At 33.7% G+C, this 15,095-nt stretch overlaps 1 protein-coding gene across 5 annotated transcripts in view; it reads right to left on the bottom strand.

Annotated features, from left to right (window-relative positions):
- ADAD1 (adenosine deaminase domain containing 1) overlaps window positions 1-15,095 on the bottom strand; it is a 113,486-nt gene that overhangs the window by 95,091 nt on the left and 3,300 nt on the right. For all 5 annotated transcript variants that reach the window (XM_027600634.2, XM_027600633.2, XM_027600636.2 and 2 more), the window contains exons 4-6: window positions 14,031-14,198; window positions 7,584-7,652; window positions 3,502-3,627 (exon numbers count right to left, since the gene is read on the bottom strand). In XM_027600634.2, coding sequence (XP_027456435.1) covers window positions 3,502-3,627; window positions 7,584-7,652; window positions 14,031-14,198 — 363 coding nt within the window. The remainder of the gene's footprint in view (window positions 1-3,501; window positions 3,628-7,583; window positions 7,653-14,030; window positions 14,199-15,095) is intronic.

Raw genomic sequence — 15,095 nt, 5'->3', positions numbered from 1 at the left:
CCTAAGCCGGAGGTAGATGCTTAACTGACTGAGCCCCCCAGCACCCCTAAAACTGCTTTTTTAAAGAGAAAAGCACCTTATTCTTTTTCTAATAGTTTTGCTCCATTTACTTTTTGCTGTACCCCATTCGAGATTTCCTTATACAATTCTTTTCTCCTTTCACATCCTATGAGGCCTTTCTATAGTGTAGTCACTAAGCTCATTGCTCTTTTTTCTCTAGAATATGCTCCTCTTGTTTTTTCTTTTACTTCCATGTTGATGATTTCAGAAAATCTGTAATTTTAGACTCTCAAACAAAGTTCCAGGTGCTAAAGTAGATGCTAGGAATAAAATGTTGAGCAAGACATGCCCTCATGAAGCTTCTAATAGGAGACAGAAAAAGACTAAACAAACCACAAACTGTGATATGTGCGTTAAAGGAAAAAAAAATATGGGGCCAATGTAAAGAATAATGGGGGGAAGGTTACCTCATGCAAACTAGCTGCAGAATCTCTCTTTATAAAATTGAAATTTAAGTTTCAGTAAGAAGAGTGAGCAGCATGAGTGAGGTACAGGGTATTGCAGTCAAAAGAAAGAGCTTGTGCAGACCCTGGGCAAAGAGAGACCAGTATAGCTGCTCCAGGAAAGAGTGAAGGGAATGGCATAAGATGAGTTTAGAAAATGAGGCATCATAAACCATGCTAAGGAGTCTGTGGATTTTACCGAGGAGCTATGATGAAGCTACTGAGGGTAAGGGAGTGAAAAACCATACTGGGATACATTTTAAGTTCACTCCTTTATGTGGAGAATGCTATAAGTCCAAGAAGCTGAAGACATAATGACTTAAGACTTGAGTAATGAAGGGTGGTTGGAAAAGAATAATCGGATCTGAGAGTTTGGAGACATAATAAAACTTAGAGATAAATTTTAGGGTATTAGGGAAAGGACTTAGCCTTTTCGTCTGTCTGAGCAACTGGGAAAATGCCATTTACTGAGATGGAGAAAGCTGGAGGAGGAATAAAATTAGATGGGAAAAACAAAAAGTTCCATTATCACAAATGTAGCTGCTCTAGTAAGGAGGGGATGGTGATGGTAAAAGTATATAGTGTCAGTGTAAGTTCTGGAATGGAGATGTAAAGTTCTGAGTTATAAATACTCAGTTTCTATTTCAACTCTGTAACTCGACCTGCCATGTTTCAGGGAGATGCTAGTTTGATAAGGCAGGAAAAAGAGGGGATAACCAAAAGAAGCAATGCATCAAGATGTGAGAGGGAATGGAACCAAAATTTAAGTGAAGGGATTAGCTATAAGAGGAAAGATCCTTCTTCCACTCACAGTAGAGAAAATGAGCACAAATGCAAGGAATTACATAGATTTGGTGGTAGAGAACAGAAGGAAGTTTGGATTTGACAGCTTCTTACAGACACAATTAAAAATTATGAGGCATGGCCATTAGTTGAAAGCAAGGTTGGAAGAGAGGATGTAGGATATTTGAGGACAAAGGTAAGTATGAAATGGACATTTCAGGGAATGTGATCAACCCTACTGGAGACACAGGCTGGCTGGGCAGTGAGGAATACCCATTTGAGGTTTCTAATACATTTTAAGTATGTACTGATTGTGTGAGTCACTCCAGGAATATGTACTTGATTTTACTCAGTCTTTCCCCACCCCACATTCACAACCGTATTTCTAAAACCAGATTTATTACTTTCATCCATGCTATGCACACAACTTCACATCAGCTTCCACATTCCAGTGTATATGGAAACACCGTTCTCTATGTGAACTTGAAATGTTGTTTTATTCATCTCATTTCATCTATCATTTGTTGTCACTTTCATCTTATCACATCAATTTCTTTTTTTTTTTTTAAGATTTTATTTATTGACAGAGAGAGACACAGCGAGAGAGGGAACACAAGCAGGGGGAGTGGAGAGGGAGAAGCAGGCTTCCCGCAGAGCGGGGAGCCTGATGCGGGGCTCGATCCCAGGACCCTGGGATCATGACCTGAGCTGAAGGCAGATGCTTAACGACTGAGCCACCCAGATGCCCCTTATCACATCAATTTCTAAAAAAATATTTTCTTTCCCTGTTCATTCATGTCTATCTCAACTCTAACATAAGCAGCTCCATCACAGTCACCTAAGTTATGATTCCCTAATTCAGGCCCAATCCTCGTAGTATTTAAAAAAAAAAAAATGTTGGCAATTATTGCTTAAACATCAACTTACTTTAATCATTACAAATGGGTAATTTAAGCTTTTCCTAAATGCCAAGTACTGTGCCAAATATTTTATTTATATTATCACATCTAATCCTAGTAACTCCATGAAGTAGAGATTTCTATTTTTAAGAAGTTAGAAGAAAACCGAAGCAGAGATATTAAGTATATAACATGCCCAAAGTCATTTAAGTAGCAGAGCTAAGTCTCCTGCTGTTCCCAACAATTAGAGTACTATATCAATCCCTGACCAAAAATCTTTCACCACTTACTATCTATCTCATTAAATCCAACTTCTGACTGGATTTTAAATGACTGCATAATCTGGTAACATCTTATCAACCTAAGTATATTCTGTATTACCCCTGTATATATATACTTGTCTGCACTAGTAATAAATTTCTCATTGTTCCATAAAGTTTTCTCACTGCTGCTTTCTTCCTTTATGTCTTTTTCTCTCCAAAAATGTCCTTTCCTCTATTTATCCAAGTCTTATTAACACTTAAAGTTTAGTACCCAAAGATTTTAACTCTATCAGTTCTCTACTATCTATGATCAGTTCTCTATCTATGAATTTTCATGCATTTTTGGATTACAGAAAATAATTTTATATATAGGTATCTGTATATAGATATATATATAGTTTTATATATAAACATATCTATGGACATAGATATAGATTTTATATATAGATATCCATATCTATGTATATCTTCTCTCCCCACCTAAATTATAAAAACTCCTTAAGAATAGGAACCAAATCTCAAATTTGTTTTATATCATCTCTAATATCTTACTCGGAAATGAATATAAAATCCTAATACTTTTAATTAATGATCAACCTAGAACACTAAAGAGTAAATAAAAGATAAAATGTAGTTGGAATCATATCATAATACCCACAAGAAAAAAAAACACAGTTTCATGATTTTTCATATTGTAATCCTTTCTTACTTAAAAGAGAAAATTTGTTCATTTTTATCTAGACCTTCTCAATGTTTGTTACAATGAAAATTAGATTTCAGGTTGGTAGTAGTTCCAACAGAGTTATTGTTTAAAATGTTAGTCATTTTACCATTCTGCAGTTCTCTATTAGTTTCTGGTTAGTATACTTTAATTTTGAGAGCCTTTGTATTTAATGATCTACGCCCACTAGAAAAGGCCACTTCAAATCAATCAATGCAACACCGTTGTAAAAAGGGTCAAAGATAGTTAAAATACTACTATATATAGCTCAAATGATTAGGATATTTAATAGTTGTTCTACAAACCAACACATCCCAAATATTTGGACTTACCTCTTTCAATTATAAAAGCAGCCAAGGAATTGCTACATTTCAGATATTCTGAATGATTAGAAATTAGTTGATTAAATGTTTCTTTAACAATCTGTGAAATCTTTGCATACTGAATATATCTCCCTTCTGGAAAAAAATTAAATGGAATATGAATTTGAAGACATGGTACTTTCTCCCAGAGGCCTCTATTATTCCTATTATATAACATTAAAATTGAGTAAGTTTGTAATTTATAGATATGGGAGAGCAAATTATAATTTATGTCACGATTGATATTTTAAAGCATTCAATCTAAAAAAAGACTATATTATTGAGCTTTATGGAAAACTCCAGAGCTTAAAGTTTAGATTCTTGGATAAGGCCCTGGCCATTTGTCGCTTTGTGTATCCCTACTGGAGAACCACTGTTCTAGAGAATGAGAGGTTGCAGAATCACCTAATATAGTGTTTTTCAAAGGTTAATTGTAAGCCACTGATAGTTCCTGATGTTTCATGATGGCTGCTAAGTAGTCTATCAAGTGGTTTGCAGTCCATTTCATATTTTTAGAGGAAAAAAAGCAATGAAACAACTTTGTTGTCATCATTATATGAATAACTATAATTTTCACAGAAATCATTTTTACCTACTTAATAATCATTACAATAAAAAAAGCACACAAATGATACAAGTATGATGTTAACAATCTCAGCTAACATTCTGCTAATGGGACACAATGCATTTCAGTTAGGCCACTTACATGCTTTTGTTTATTTGTTAAACTTTAATTTTTCTCTGTTAATATTGTTAATGCTCTCTTCTTGGCAAAAACAAATTCACATGATCAGGAATAATGTGAACAATCACAAAATTAATTGCACAATGAAGCTCTGAGAGAAAAAAGAATGAATAGCTATATTCTTCTATCTCATCACAAAGCATATAATGTGGAGGTGCCAATTATTACTATAACTGCATACTAACACATATTTCACTAAAGTTGGTACAACAAAACCAATGTGTGGTGTATAAATTAGTCTTTGGTCCTTACGTAGTAAAAATACGAGAAGTACTCAGCAACTTGGCTCTGCATATCACCAAAAACTCACGATACAGAAGAAGCAGTATCCATTTAATGATATTTAACTTTTTTTAAAATTTTATTTGAGAGGGAGAGAGAGAGAGCACAAGAGAGCACAAGACAGGGGAGGGTTGGAGGGGAAAGCAGACTCCCCGCTGAGTGGGAAGCCTGATGCAGGGATCCATCCCGGGATCTGGGACCATGACCTGAGCTGGGATGGCAGAAGCTTAACTGAAGGAGCCACCCAGGCACCCCAAATTTAACTTTTTTTTCACAGAAACAGCAGTATAAAAATATACATTCAGAAGTTCCCCCACCAAATGCAGGCAATGTTACCAGTTTCTAATAGAAATTTTGAGAATCTACAAATATATATAACTTCAAAAAACAAAAACTGGCTCATGCTAAAATGCATCTTCTGCATTTACTTGATCTTGGACATCACTCAAGGGTAGACATTAGTATTACCTCATCCTTCTTAATGAGTCCATAGAATGAATGTACCATAATTTGTTTGATCATGTCATATATAGTTAGCAAGTACTGTGTTATGATATAGAGTAGAAAAACACACAGAGATTAGTATAGAACAAGAATTGTGTATGGGGCGGAGCGCCTGGGTGGCTCAGTTGTCAAGCGTCTGCCTTCGGCTCAGGTCAGCTTCTCCCTCTCCTGCTCCCCCTGCTTGTGCTCCCTCTCTCGCTGTGTCTCTCTGTGTCAAATAAATAAAATAAATAAAATAAAATAATTGTGTATGGGGCAAAAAAATATTCTGCTACACATTTAAAGGTTGCTCTTAAATATCATAAAGTACATCTGGGACTTAACAACATACCAGTATACCTCTTGATCTTAATTCAGTGTTGAAGAAATAATATTGTGAATATAACCAAGTCTCAGTTACTAAATGTATCTCTTATTACCAATGCATGTAAAAAAATAAAAAGCAAGTGCAACACCATTTTCCTTATACATACACCCTGGCTATTAAGGAAATAAAATATTCTCCCAAATTACTGAAAATTAAGGATAAGATAAAAATATGACATTCATAATGCCATTTAACACCATTTCTTTGATTTCGAGTAGCAAATTTCAAGTGATCTTCAGTATCATGGGTAATCTGAACCTATCTTCAGAGCCAAAATATCACTTTCTAAAATTTTTTATTTATTTGTTTAATTTTTAGGGGGGGGAAGGAAGTACAAAGGGAAAGAGAGAATCTTAAGCAGACTCCACGCTCAGCATGCAGCCCAATGCGGGGCTCCATCTCACAACCTGGAGATCATGACCCGAGCCAAAATCAAGAGTCAGAACCTGAATGGACTAAGCCACCCAAGCACCCCAAAATAATTGCTATTTTTAAAAAAGATTTTATTTATTTATTTAATTGACACAGAGAGAAAGAGACAGCGAGAGAGGGAACACAAGCAGGGGGAGTGGAAGAGGGAGAAGCAGGCCCCCTGCCGAGCAGGGAGCCAGATGCAGGGCTCAATCCCAGGACCCTGGGATCCTGACCTGAGCCGAAGGCAGTCACTTAACCAACTGAACCACCCAGGTACCCCAATAATTGCTATTTTTAATGAAATATGGTCCAGTTAGAAATAGAACAAAGCAGACAGGCTGTGAAATAGTGATACACTCTATAACTGGCCCAACAGGATATGTTTTGGAAATTACTGTGGGTCTCAAATCTTTTTTCTTCAAAGGCAACAACATCCAACTCCTATGTTTACCCATAAGCTTGAAGGATGAGGTTGGCTCTCCATTTTCTGACAACCTGACTCCTGTCTGAGCCTACTAAACTTGACTCTAATCATGTATTCCTTTAAACATACTGTTAACCACATCTTTCTTCCTCGCAGACTGATCTGTTTTCTCAGGGTAATATTAATCCATATTGTTGGTCACTGACCAAGATTCTGTCTTACTATTCATTGAAATTGCCCACAGAGGCTGAAAAGACAGACTAGAGCCCTCTCCCATAGTCAGGGATGATTATTGCTGGATTCATCCCTCACTTCCCTTCTTTTCATCAATTCTTATGACTGTTAGATCAAATTACTGTATTAAACTTTGGTGAATTTTGCCATTTGAATAGGACTATTTTCCCTGGTCTGGGCCTTTTACTCCAAACAAGGCTCACAAATGTGCACAGTTTTTCTCTGTTTTAGAAAGATAATGTAAATTAAAAAATAAATGGACAAACCAAGTCTGAATAGGCATAAAGTTGGTTTTCAAACCCTAATCTCCAGACCTTTCCAGAGAAAGAAAGGCTCATTTCCATTTTAATTCTATAAGTATTCTAAACTTTGAAGTCTGAAGTGTTAACTATACGTAAGCCATGTAGAAATAATTTCCTGATTTTCAGAGGATTCATAATCTGATAGGAAAAGTATACAAATACCACCACACAATGTCGAATATGACAAAGTGTTATAATAAAAGGTTACTATTTAGGAAGCATCTACTGGCACTGATTTAAGTATTTTACATGTATGAATTCATTTAATCCTCATAATTACACTATGAGATAATTATTGTTACAGCCATTTTATAGATGAAAAAATTAAGGTACATGGAGAAGTAGCTGATTGTAGACCATACAATTAGTAACTGCAATTGTAGTTGTAGTTTTCTTGAGCTTGAGCGACAAATAACTGCCATTAAAAGTAAATAGATTTAACATAAATGTCCCAACCATTAAGCACCAGAAAGCCATCGGTTTTCATTGATGACAAGCCTACTAAAGCAAAGCATCCTCAAAAAAAGCAGCTATATGAAACTGATGAACCACCTCCTTATAGAAAAAAAGCCATTTCTTCAATCTTTCCTCTCCCTTCCTTATTTCTCTTTTTTAGCACAGTACAAAAGGAAATTCTCCTCCTTGTAGAAGTGTGACAGGTTTGAATGATAACATACTAATGTATATTTTCATACCTAAGCATATTTTAATTATATGTTGAATTATAATTTTTTAATGGGTTATTCTTCTAAAAAAGAACATCATAAAGGATTTTCCTACCATAATGTACTTTTGAGACATATACTGGTTCAGGTGAAACAAAAGGCTCTGCAGGGATAGGAGGAGGACCTGTAAAAAAACAAAAACAACATAAAGAAACATGAAACTTCAATGTTCCAAAGAACAGGTATTTTACTATTCTATAATCAACAGCAATCTTAGAATGATTATTTTTTCTGTATAGTTCTGCCAACTCTAGGCCATCAAATACCCATTAGTTCAGCCTTGATAAATGTCTTTTCTATACTAAAATTATACAGTTAGGGATTTCCTGACTTTATGCTGCTATATGGTTTGTGCTGTCATAGATGCCACATTCCAAAAAGCGTTTAGAATGAAACCTTGTTTTAAATGCTCATGAACAATTTTCTATTTACAGTAATACTATGCAAAATACTTAAAATTAACGTATCAAAATTCAACAAGTAAAAGTTATGACTTTTTCCTAGGGGGATACTACATTCAAGGTTTTCAAAGCTTTTAGTCTCATTCTTTGCAATGGCTTTCCAAATTAGATCCCGAGTTAGGGAATCCAGGAAAAACAAAAAAAGAACATGACATTAAACCAAAAAAACAAAACAAAACAAAAAAACAGAAAAGTTTAAATGCAGAGTTTCCAAGAGCAAAGGTTCAACTAAATTAGTATCTTTCAAGAATCATTCATAAGAACAAACGAAGCAAAAAATACTGCTCTTCCAGACTTAATTCTGAGTAAGACAAAATACCGACTGAATACATTAGAATTAGCAAGGAAAGACTGGCAATGTCATCTGTGGCTCATGTTAGTTAAACAAAGGCTAACTATAATGAGATATATACACTCTGGACTTTAAGCAGAACTTTAAAAACTCAGAGAAAGATGGATTTTTTCCATTTACTCAAGAGAGTTGGGCTCAGGTAGAATGAAAACCAAAAATATTAAATCCTGTTCATCAAGCACAAATAATTTCAATAAAGAAAATATGACTGCACAAGTTGGCCTGCATTTTAAAGCACCATGTACAAATAGGCAAAATAATCTTGAAAAAGAACAAAGTTGAAGGACTCACACTTCCTATTTCAAAACTTAATACAAAGTGACAATAAATCAAAACAGTATGGTAATAGCATAAAGACAGATACATAGACCAATGGGATAGAAAACACAGAAATAAATTCTCAACATATTTTCTCAAATGATTCTTGACAAGGGGGCCAGCATCATTCATTCAAAGGGGGAAAGGGCAGTCTTTTCAATAAATGATGCTGGAAAAACCAGATATCCACATGCAAAAGATTGAAGATGGACCCCTACCTAACCCCATATACAAAAATTAACTCAAAATGCATCAAACACCCAAACATAATGGTGAAAACCATGAAACACTTAGAAGAAAACAGAAGAAAAGCTTGATGATGACACCGGATTTGGCAGTAATTGCCTGGATAGGACACTAAAAGAGGCAACAAAGAAAAAATTGCAACTTCATCAAAATTAAATACTTTGGTGAATCAAAAACCACTACTGAGTAAAAATGCAAATCACAAAAAGGGAGAAAATATTGGCGAATCACATATTTAATAAGGGCCTGATATCCAGAATACAAAGTAGCCTTCTCCTTACCTGAGGGGATTAGTTCCACCACAGATAATACCAAACCCTACATATGATATGTTTTTTCCTATACGTATGTCCTAATGATAAAATTTAATTTAGAAATTAGGCACAATAAGAGATTAACAATTATAGAATAACATACATAGTGTAATAAAAATTATATGAACATAGTCTCGCTCTCTCTCAAAATATATTATTGTACTGTACTCACCCTTCTTGTAGTGATGTGAGATTTTAAAATGTGATGAGATGAAGTGAATGGCATAGGCACTGTGACAGTGTTAGGCTACTATTACCTTCTGATATGTCAGAAGGAGGATAAGCTACTTCCAGACCACAGCTGACCACAGGTAACTGAAGCCGTGGAAAGTGAAACCCTGAGTAAGGAAGGAATTACTGTAGAGAGGACTCTTAAGACTCAACAAAAAAACCCCAATAATCCCTCTCAAAAATGGGGAAAGGAATTATCACATTTCTCTGAAGATATACAAATGGCACATGAGAAAATGCTCACCATTATTTATCAATAGGAAAATGCAAGTCAAAGTCACAATGAGATGCCACATCATACCCTGCAGAATGGCTACTATAAAAAAAAAAAAACAAACAAGTGTTGGTGAGGATGTGGAAAAACTGGAACCCTTGTGCACTATAAGTAAGAATGTAAAATGGTGTAGCCATTATGGAAAACAATATGGCAGTTCTTAAAAAAATTAAATATAAAATTACCAAATGATCCAGCAATTCCACTTCTGGGAATGAAATCCAAAGAATTGAAACCAGAATGTCATAGCTATCTGTACACCCACATTAATAGCGGCATTATTCACAATAGCCAAAAGTTGAAGCAATCCAAGTAACCATCAATGGATGAATGGATAAACAAAATGTGGTATATACATAAAATAGAATATTATTCAATCTTAAAAAAGAAGGAAATTCTGGCACATGCTGCAATGTAGATAAACTTTAAGGACATTATAAGTGAAAAAAGCCAGCCATAAAAAGACAAATACTATATGATTCCACTTTGCAATACCTATAGTCAAATTCATACAGACAGAAAGTAGAATGGTAATTGCCAGGAACTTGGTGTGAGGGGGGAGAGGGGAAGATGAGGAATAATTGTTTAATGGGTATAGAATTTCAGTTTTTGCAAGATGAAAAGAGTTCTGGATATTGGATACACAACATAGTGAATGTACTTCACACTAAACTGTACATTTAAAATGGTTAAGATATTAAAATTTGTTTTATATATATGCATTACAAAATTCTATTTGACTACACTAAGAACTTTTTAAATGATTTTTTAAAAAGGAGTACTGAAATAAACTTAGAACAACATTTTTTTTCTAAGATTTTATTTATTTGACAGAGAGACACAGCAAGAGAGGGAACACAAGCAGGGGGAGAGGGAGAGGGAGAAGCAGACTTTCCGCCCGATGCGGGGCTTGATCCCAGGACCCTGAGCCGAAGGCAGACACTTAACAACTGAGCCACCCAGGTGCCCCTAGAACCAGATTCTTAAATCACTGTGTCAAAAAGTGTTAGATTTTCTGGGTGCCTGGCTGGCTCAGTCAATAGAGCATGCAACTCAATCTCAGGGTCACTGAGTTCATGCCCCATGTTGGGCATGGAGCTTACTTCAAATAAAAATTAAAAAAAAAAATTTTTTTTTAAAGTGTTAAGATTTTCAAAACTTAAAGTATCATTAATAACACTATCCTTGAAAAAACTAGAGCAAGAAGCTTTGTATGATTAAAAAAATAAGATTATACTTTAAAAACATGTACAAAATATGAAAAGATATACATGGAAAATAATTTTGATGAGTTCAGAATTTTGAAAAAATTAAAAATAAGTTTTTTAGGTTTTATGTTATAAATGAATAGATCAGAAAAACTGATATAAAGCTCACAGCAAAGAAAAGAAATACTCAGCTCTTATCTTCCATATCCCTTCACAAGAAAAATAAATCTTTAAACTCAGCTGTTTAGGACATTTTAAAGAATGTAAGGAAAAAGGTGACCTAATTGAATTATTAAATTATTACTAGGCTCTGTGAGAAGAAAAAATACATTATTAAAAAAACCTTTAATCATAATTAAGGTACTACTGGTGACTTTTGAGGAAACAATGGTGAATATAAAAAGGGGTATCAGTGGAGATGGGGAAGTGCTACCTTGATTTTCACAGAGAAGGTAAAACATAGATATTTAGAAACTAAAAACTGTAGCCCACCAGGCAAAACATTTGTTAGCCCTAGATAAGCATTTTAAAGACCCTTAGGGAAAAAGTATTTATCATTAGAAGCCAATCATAAACATCCTTTTCTGACAATTAAATTAGATGCTTGGGAAATTCTGTAGACATGTTTTAATGTAATTTCAACAAAGCATTTTAGTTTCTTGAGGGTAGAGGACAGATCTTACTTGATTTTTGATTCCCAATACCTACCACAGTCCTTGGAACACAGCACATCCTGAAAATATAGATTTACTGATTCTAGCATGCTACAGTTGGAAGGAACCTGGGAAAATATTGCTGGGGATATACCTAGGTGGGTCAATAGCTGATAAAATAATCACATATAAAGAATTCCCATTAATATACTGAAGGAATGCCTTAAGAATATTATTTGTCACCGATTCTGCATTTCACATTAATTTGTTAAAGACTCTGGAAGGGCAAAGGCATATCTATAAAAGAAATAAATCACTCATCACACTAAACTCCAGGTGAGTAGGATTTGTTCACCCAGAGGATAAATCAGTGTGAGACTGAATAAATGAATGATGAACAAATATGAATATTAGTAAAGATAGCGAAATTATCAAGTGATAAAATCAAAACTCAAAATTATCAAAATTGAATTCATATCAAAGAGAAATTTCTAGGTTAAAATCGGTACAGACCCTCCAAATATTTAAAAGAAAAAACAATGAAAACATTATCCACAGGACAAAAGGAAAAAAAAAACCATAACATGACACTTACCATTCATAATAAATGCAAATGTTAAATTTTTTATTGAAATATTCTTTATGTCAAAAAAATCTAATTTTTAAATGTTATTTTATTATGTTATGTTAATCACCATATAATACATCATTAGTTTTTGATGTAGTGATCCACGATTCATTGTTTACATATAACAACCAATTTTATGCAAAGAAAATTATTAAAAGCAAAACAGGATAAAGATATTAAACAAACACAAAAGGTAACTAAAAGTAGCACTGTGAGAATTAAAAAAAATTTCAAGACCCAAAACATACATAACATATATAAAATATGCAAGATTAAAAAGAAATAACTTTATACTGATTTTAAAAATTTCTTATACTCTCTAACAAAATGAAATCACTGCATCATTGCTTTTTATAGGCCAAATAACATGTAAGAATCAAAGTATTTCAATAAAATAAAGATAATGACATTTATATTGCCAGCATATATAAGATAAAATCACACCTAACCCTGAAAAATTAATCTGAAAAATAGTGAACAGAAAATAACATGAAAATTAACAAAATACTTTCCTAAGTACTTAATATATGACAAACTATTTGAAAACAATGAAAAAAACTACACATCAAAACTTACATGTAGCAAAATAAATCATTTTTAATTACTAAATAATGGTTTTAAACAAAAATAAAAGGCCATCAAATAAGAGTTAAACTTAAAGAACAAAATGAGCTTAAGTATTACAAAAGAAAAAATGAATAGACTAAAAACAAAAAAAGCAATAGTATAATAAAAGTGATGATTTGAGTTTAAAAAGAACGAATTTATCGTCGCTGCTTAAATCAAATTTGTTTTTTTAAAGTTAACTTATTTATGGATAAACCTAAATGTAATCTACCATTAAGTGACCACTGACAAAAACTGCTTATTATATGCTACCACATATATAAAATGGTAACATATTCCTCAAACTGATTAATATTTAATAAGAGTTACTAATCATTTTATTACAAATTATTCACCAAGCACTGGTTGAGAGCTTTGCATGCATTATTTATTTAATCCTAAGAACAGCCATAGGAGGTAGTTACTATCAAGAGTCACCATTTTTTATTACTTATTACTTTTTTAATGTCCCCATGTTTTAAAAGATGAAACAGGTTTAGAAAGCAAATAACTTGCCTATCCACGGTCAATATTTCAACCTGAGCAATCTGATTCTGGAGTTTAATTTGCTATGTTGCTTTAGGCCAATATTTCAACCTGAGCAATCTGATTCTGGAGTTTAATTTGCTATGTTGCTTTAGGCCATTATTTTCTCAAGTAGCTTTACCATTACTGAATTTAATATAGATAGGCAAACTTCACAAAAATTGCATTTAAAAACTCTAAGCATTAAATGCACAGTATTAAGAGCATAATAAGAATCTAATAAATTACAGAGAAAATCAAGTTTCTAGATGTGAAGCTATTGAGAATCTGACAAATTGTGAGACAATTCAGTCAACATGTTTATAGCTTATGGTGCTGAAACATACAAGAGCATTTTTTTTTATATAAAACTAATTTTTTTATTTTGCTATTTTTATTTTAAATTCCAGTACAATATACAGTATTATATTAACTTCAGGTGTACCATATAGTGTTCAACAATTCCATACATTACTCAGTACTCATCACCATAAGTGTACTTTTAATCCCCTATACGAGAGCATTTTAACTAATATCAACATGTCAGCAATCAGATAGCAATGGAAGGAAATAAATTCTGCTACTTCTATCTTGCAGTTGCCATGTAACTCTTCATTAAATCCTTCAGGTGATTCCTTCTGGAAAAAGATACATTTTAAAAATACTTTATAATCAAGAGTATTTACCTGCTGCTTCTAACATTCTTGGTTCAGGTTCATCCAATTGTAGAAGCTCATCGAGAGCTAATTTCGCTGCATTGGATCTAGACTCCTTTTTATTTTGTCCCAGTCCAGTCTTATATTGAATACCATCCACCACAGCACAAAAAGCAAAATATGGTCCCATAATATTACCTTGAAAAAGAAGTCAGAAGGAATGCTGCAATAATTCACAGTATGATCTTGCAAATGACATTTGATAGAGAAAAATATCCCAGTATAAAAATTGTGGAAAACGATCTTGGCCTATCAGTTTTGTGTTTTGTTTTTTAGAGCCAATGCAGGTTAAAAGTAAATCTGGGTGAGCCCCTGAACTTGTTCTGAGGAACCTATCAAGCAGCCAGGTTAGCTCCAGATTCAGCATGAACAGTAGGGACAGCTTTAGAGTACAGATCATACATGGAGCAACAGTGTCTTGTATAATGAAGCCTGGCAATAGTAAGCAACCAGATACCTACTGAATGACCAATAAGAGGTAAAATGTGGAGCCTCTGGCAATAGCTCTCTCTTTCTGAAACTCAATATCAATAAAGTTGAATTTCTCCCATCTTCTGAGTGCTCTGATACTCTTATGTAAGTTCCAGAATAAAAGGGATCCCTTTGCAGAAATCTTGTGAACCTATCAGGGAGTTATGGTTAGCAATTCACACCACCACAGCCTTAAGGGCAAGTGGAGGGGAGAGAATCCACAAGGAAAACCAAAACATAATAGAGAAGATATGCTAAAGAATTAAACTCAATGTCCAGCCACCCAAAATTCCTAGAAGGATTACCTTTACACAATTACTTTTACCTAGTTTTCATTTTTGCCTAATGAAAAATGAAATGGAATCATCTAAATTTATAGGGCAAAGATTTTTCCAGTTTAAGTTCTACTATTTGGTAATTCAGACTTTAGAAGGTCTTTAGTTACTTAAGATTCTACCTGGTTATGGATGTCTAGGTACAATGTCACTCCACATAAGCCTCATCATCATTATTTTCTCACATATTACACTAACTTCTGGGTTTTTAAAGATGTACATTGAGGTT

This window comes from Zalophus californianus, chromosome 2 (genome assembly GCF_009762305.2).
Source record: "Zalophus californianus isolate mZalCal1 chromosome 2, mZalCal1.pri.v2, whole genome shotgun sequence".
Taxonomy (NCBI): domain Eukaryota; kingdom Metazoa; phylum Chordata; class Mammalia; order Carnivora; family Otariidae; genus Zalophus; species Zalophus californianus.
The sequence above is the reverse complement of the archived record's forward strand: the minus strand, read 5'-3'. Positions and strand labels throughout refer to the sequence as shown.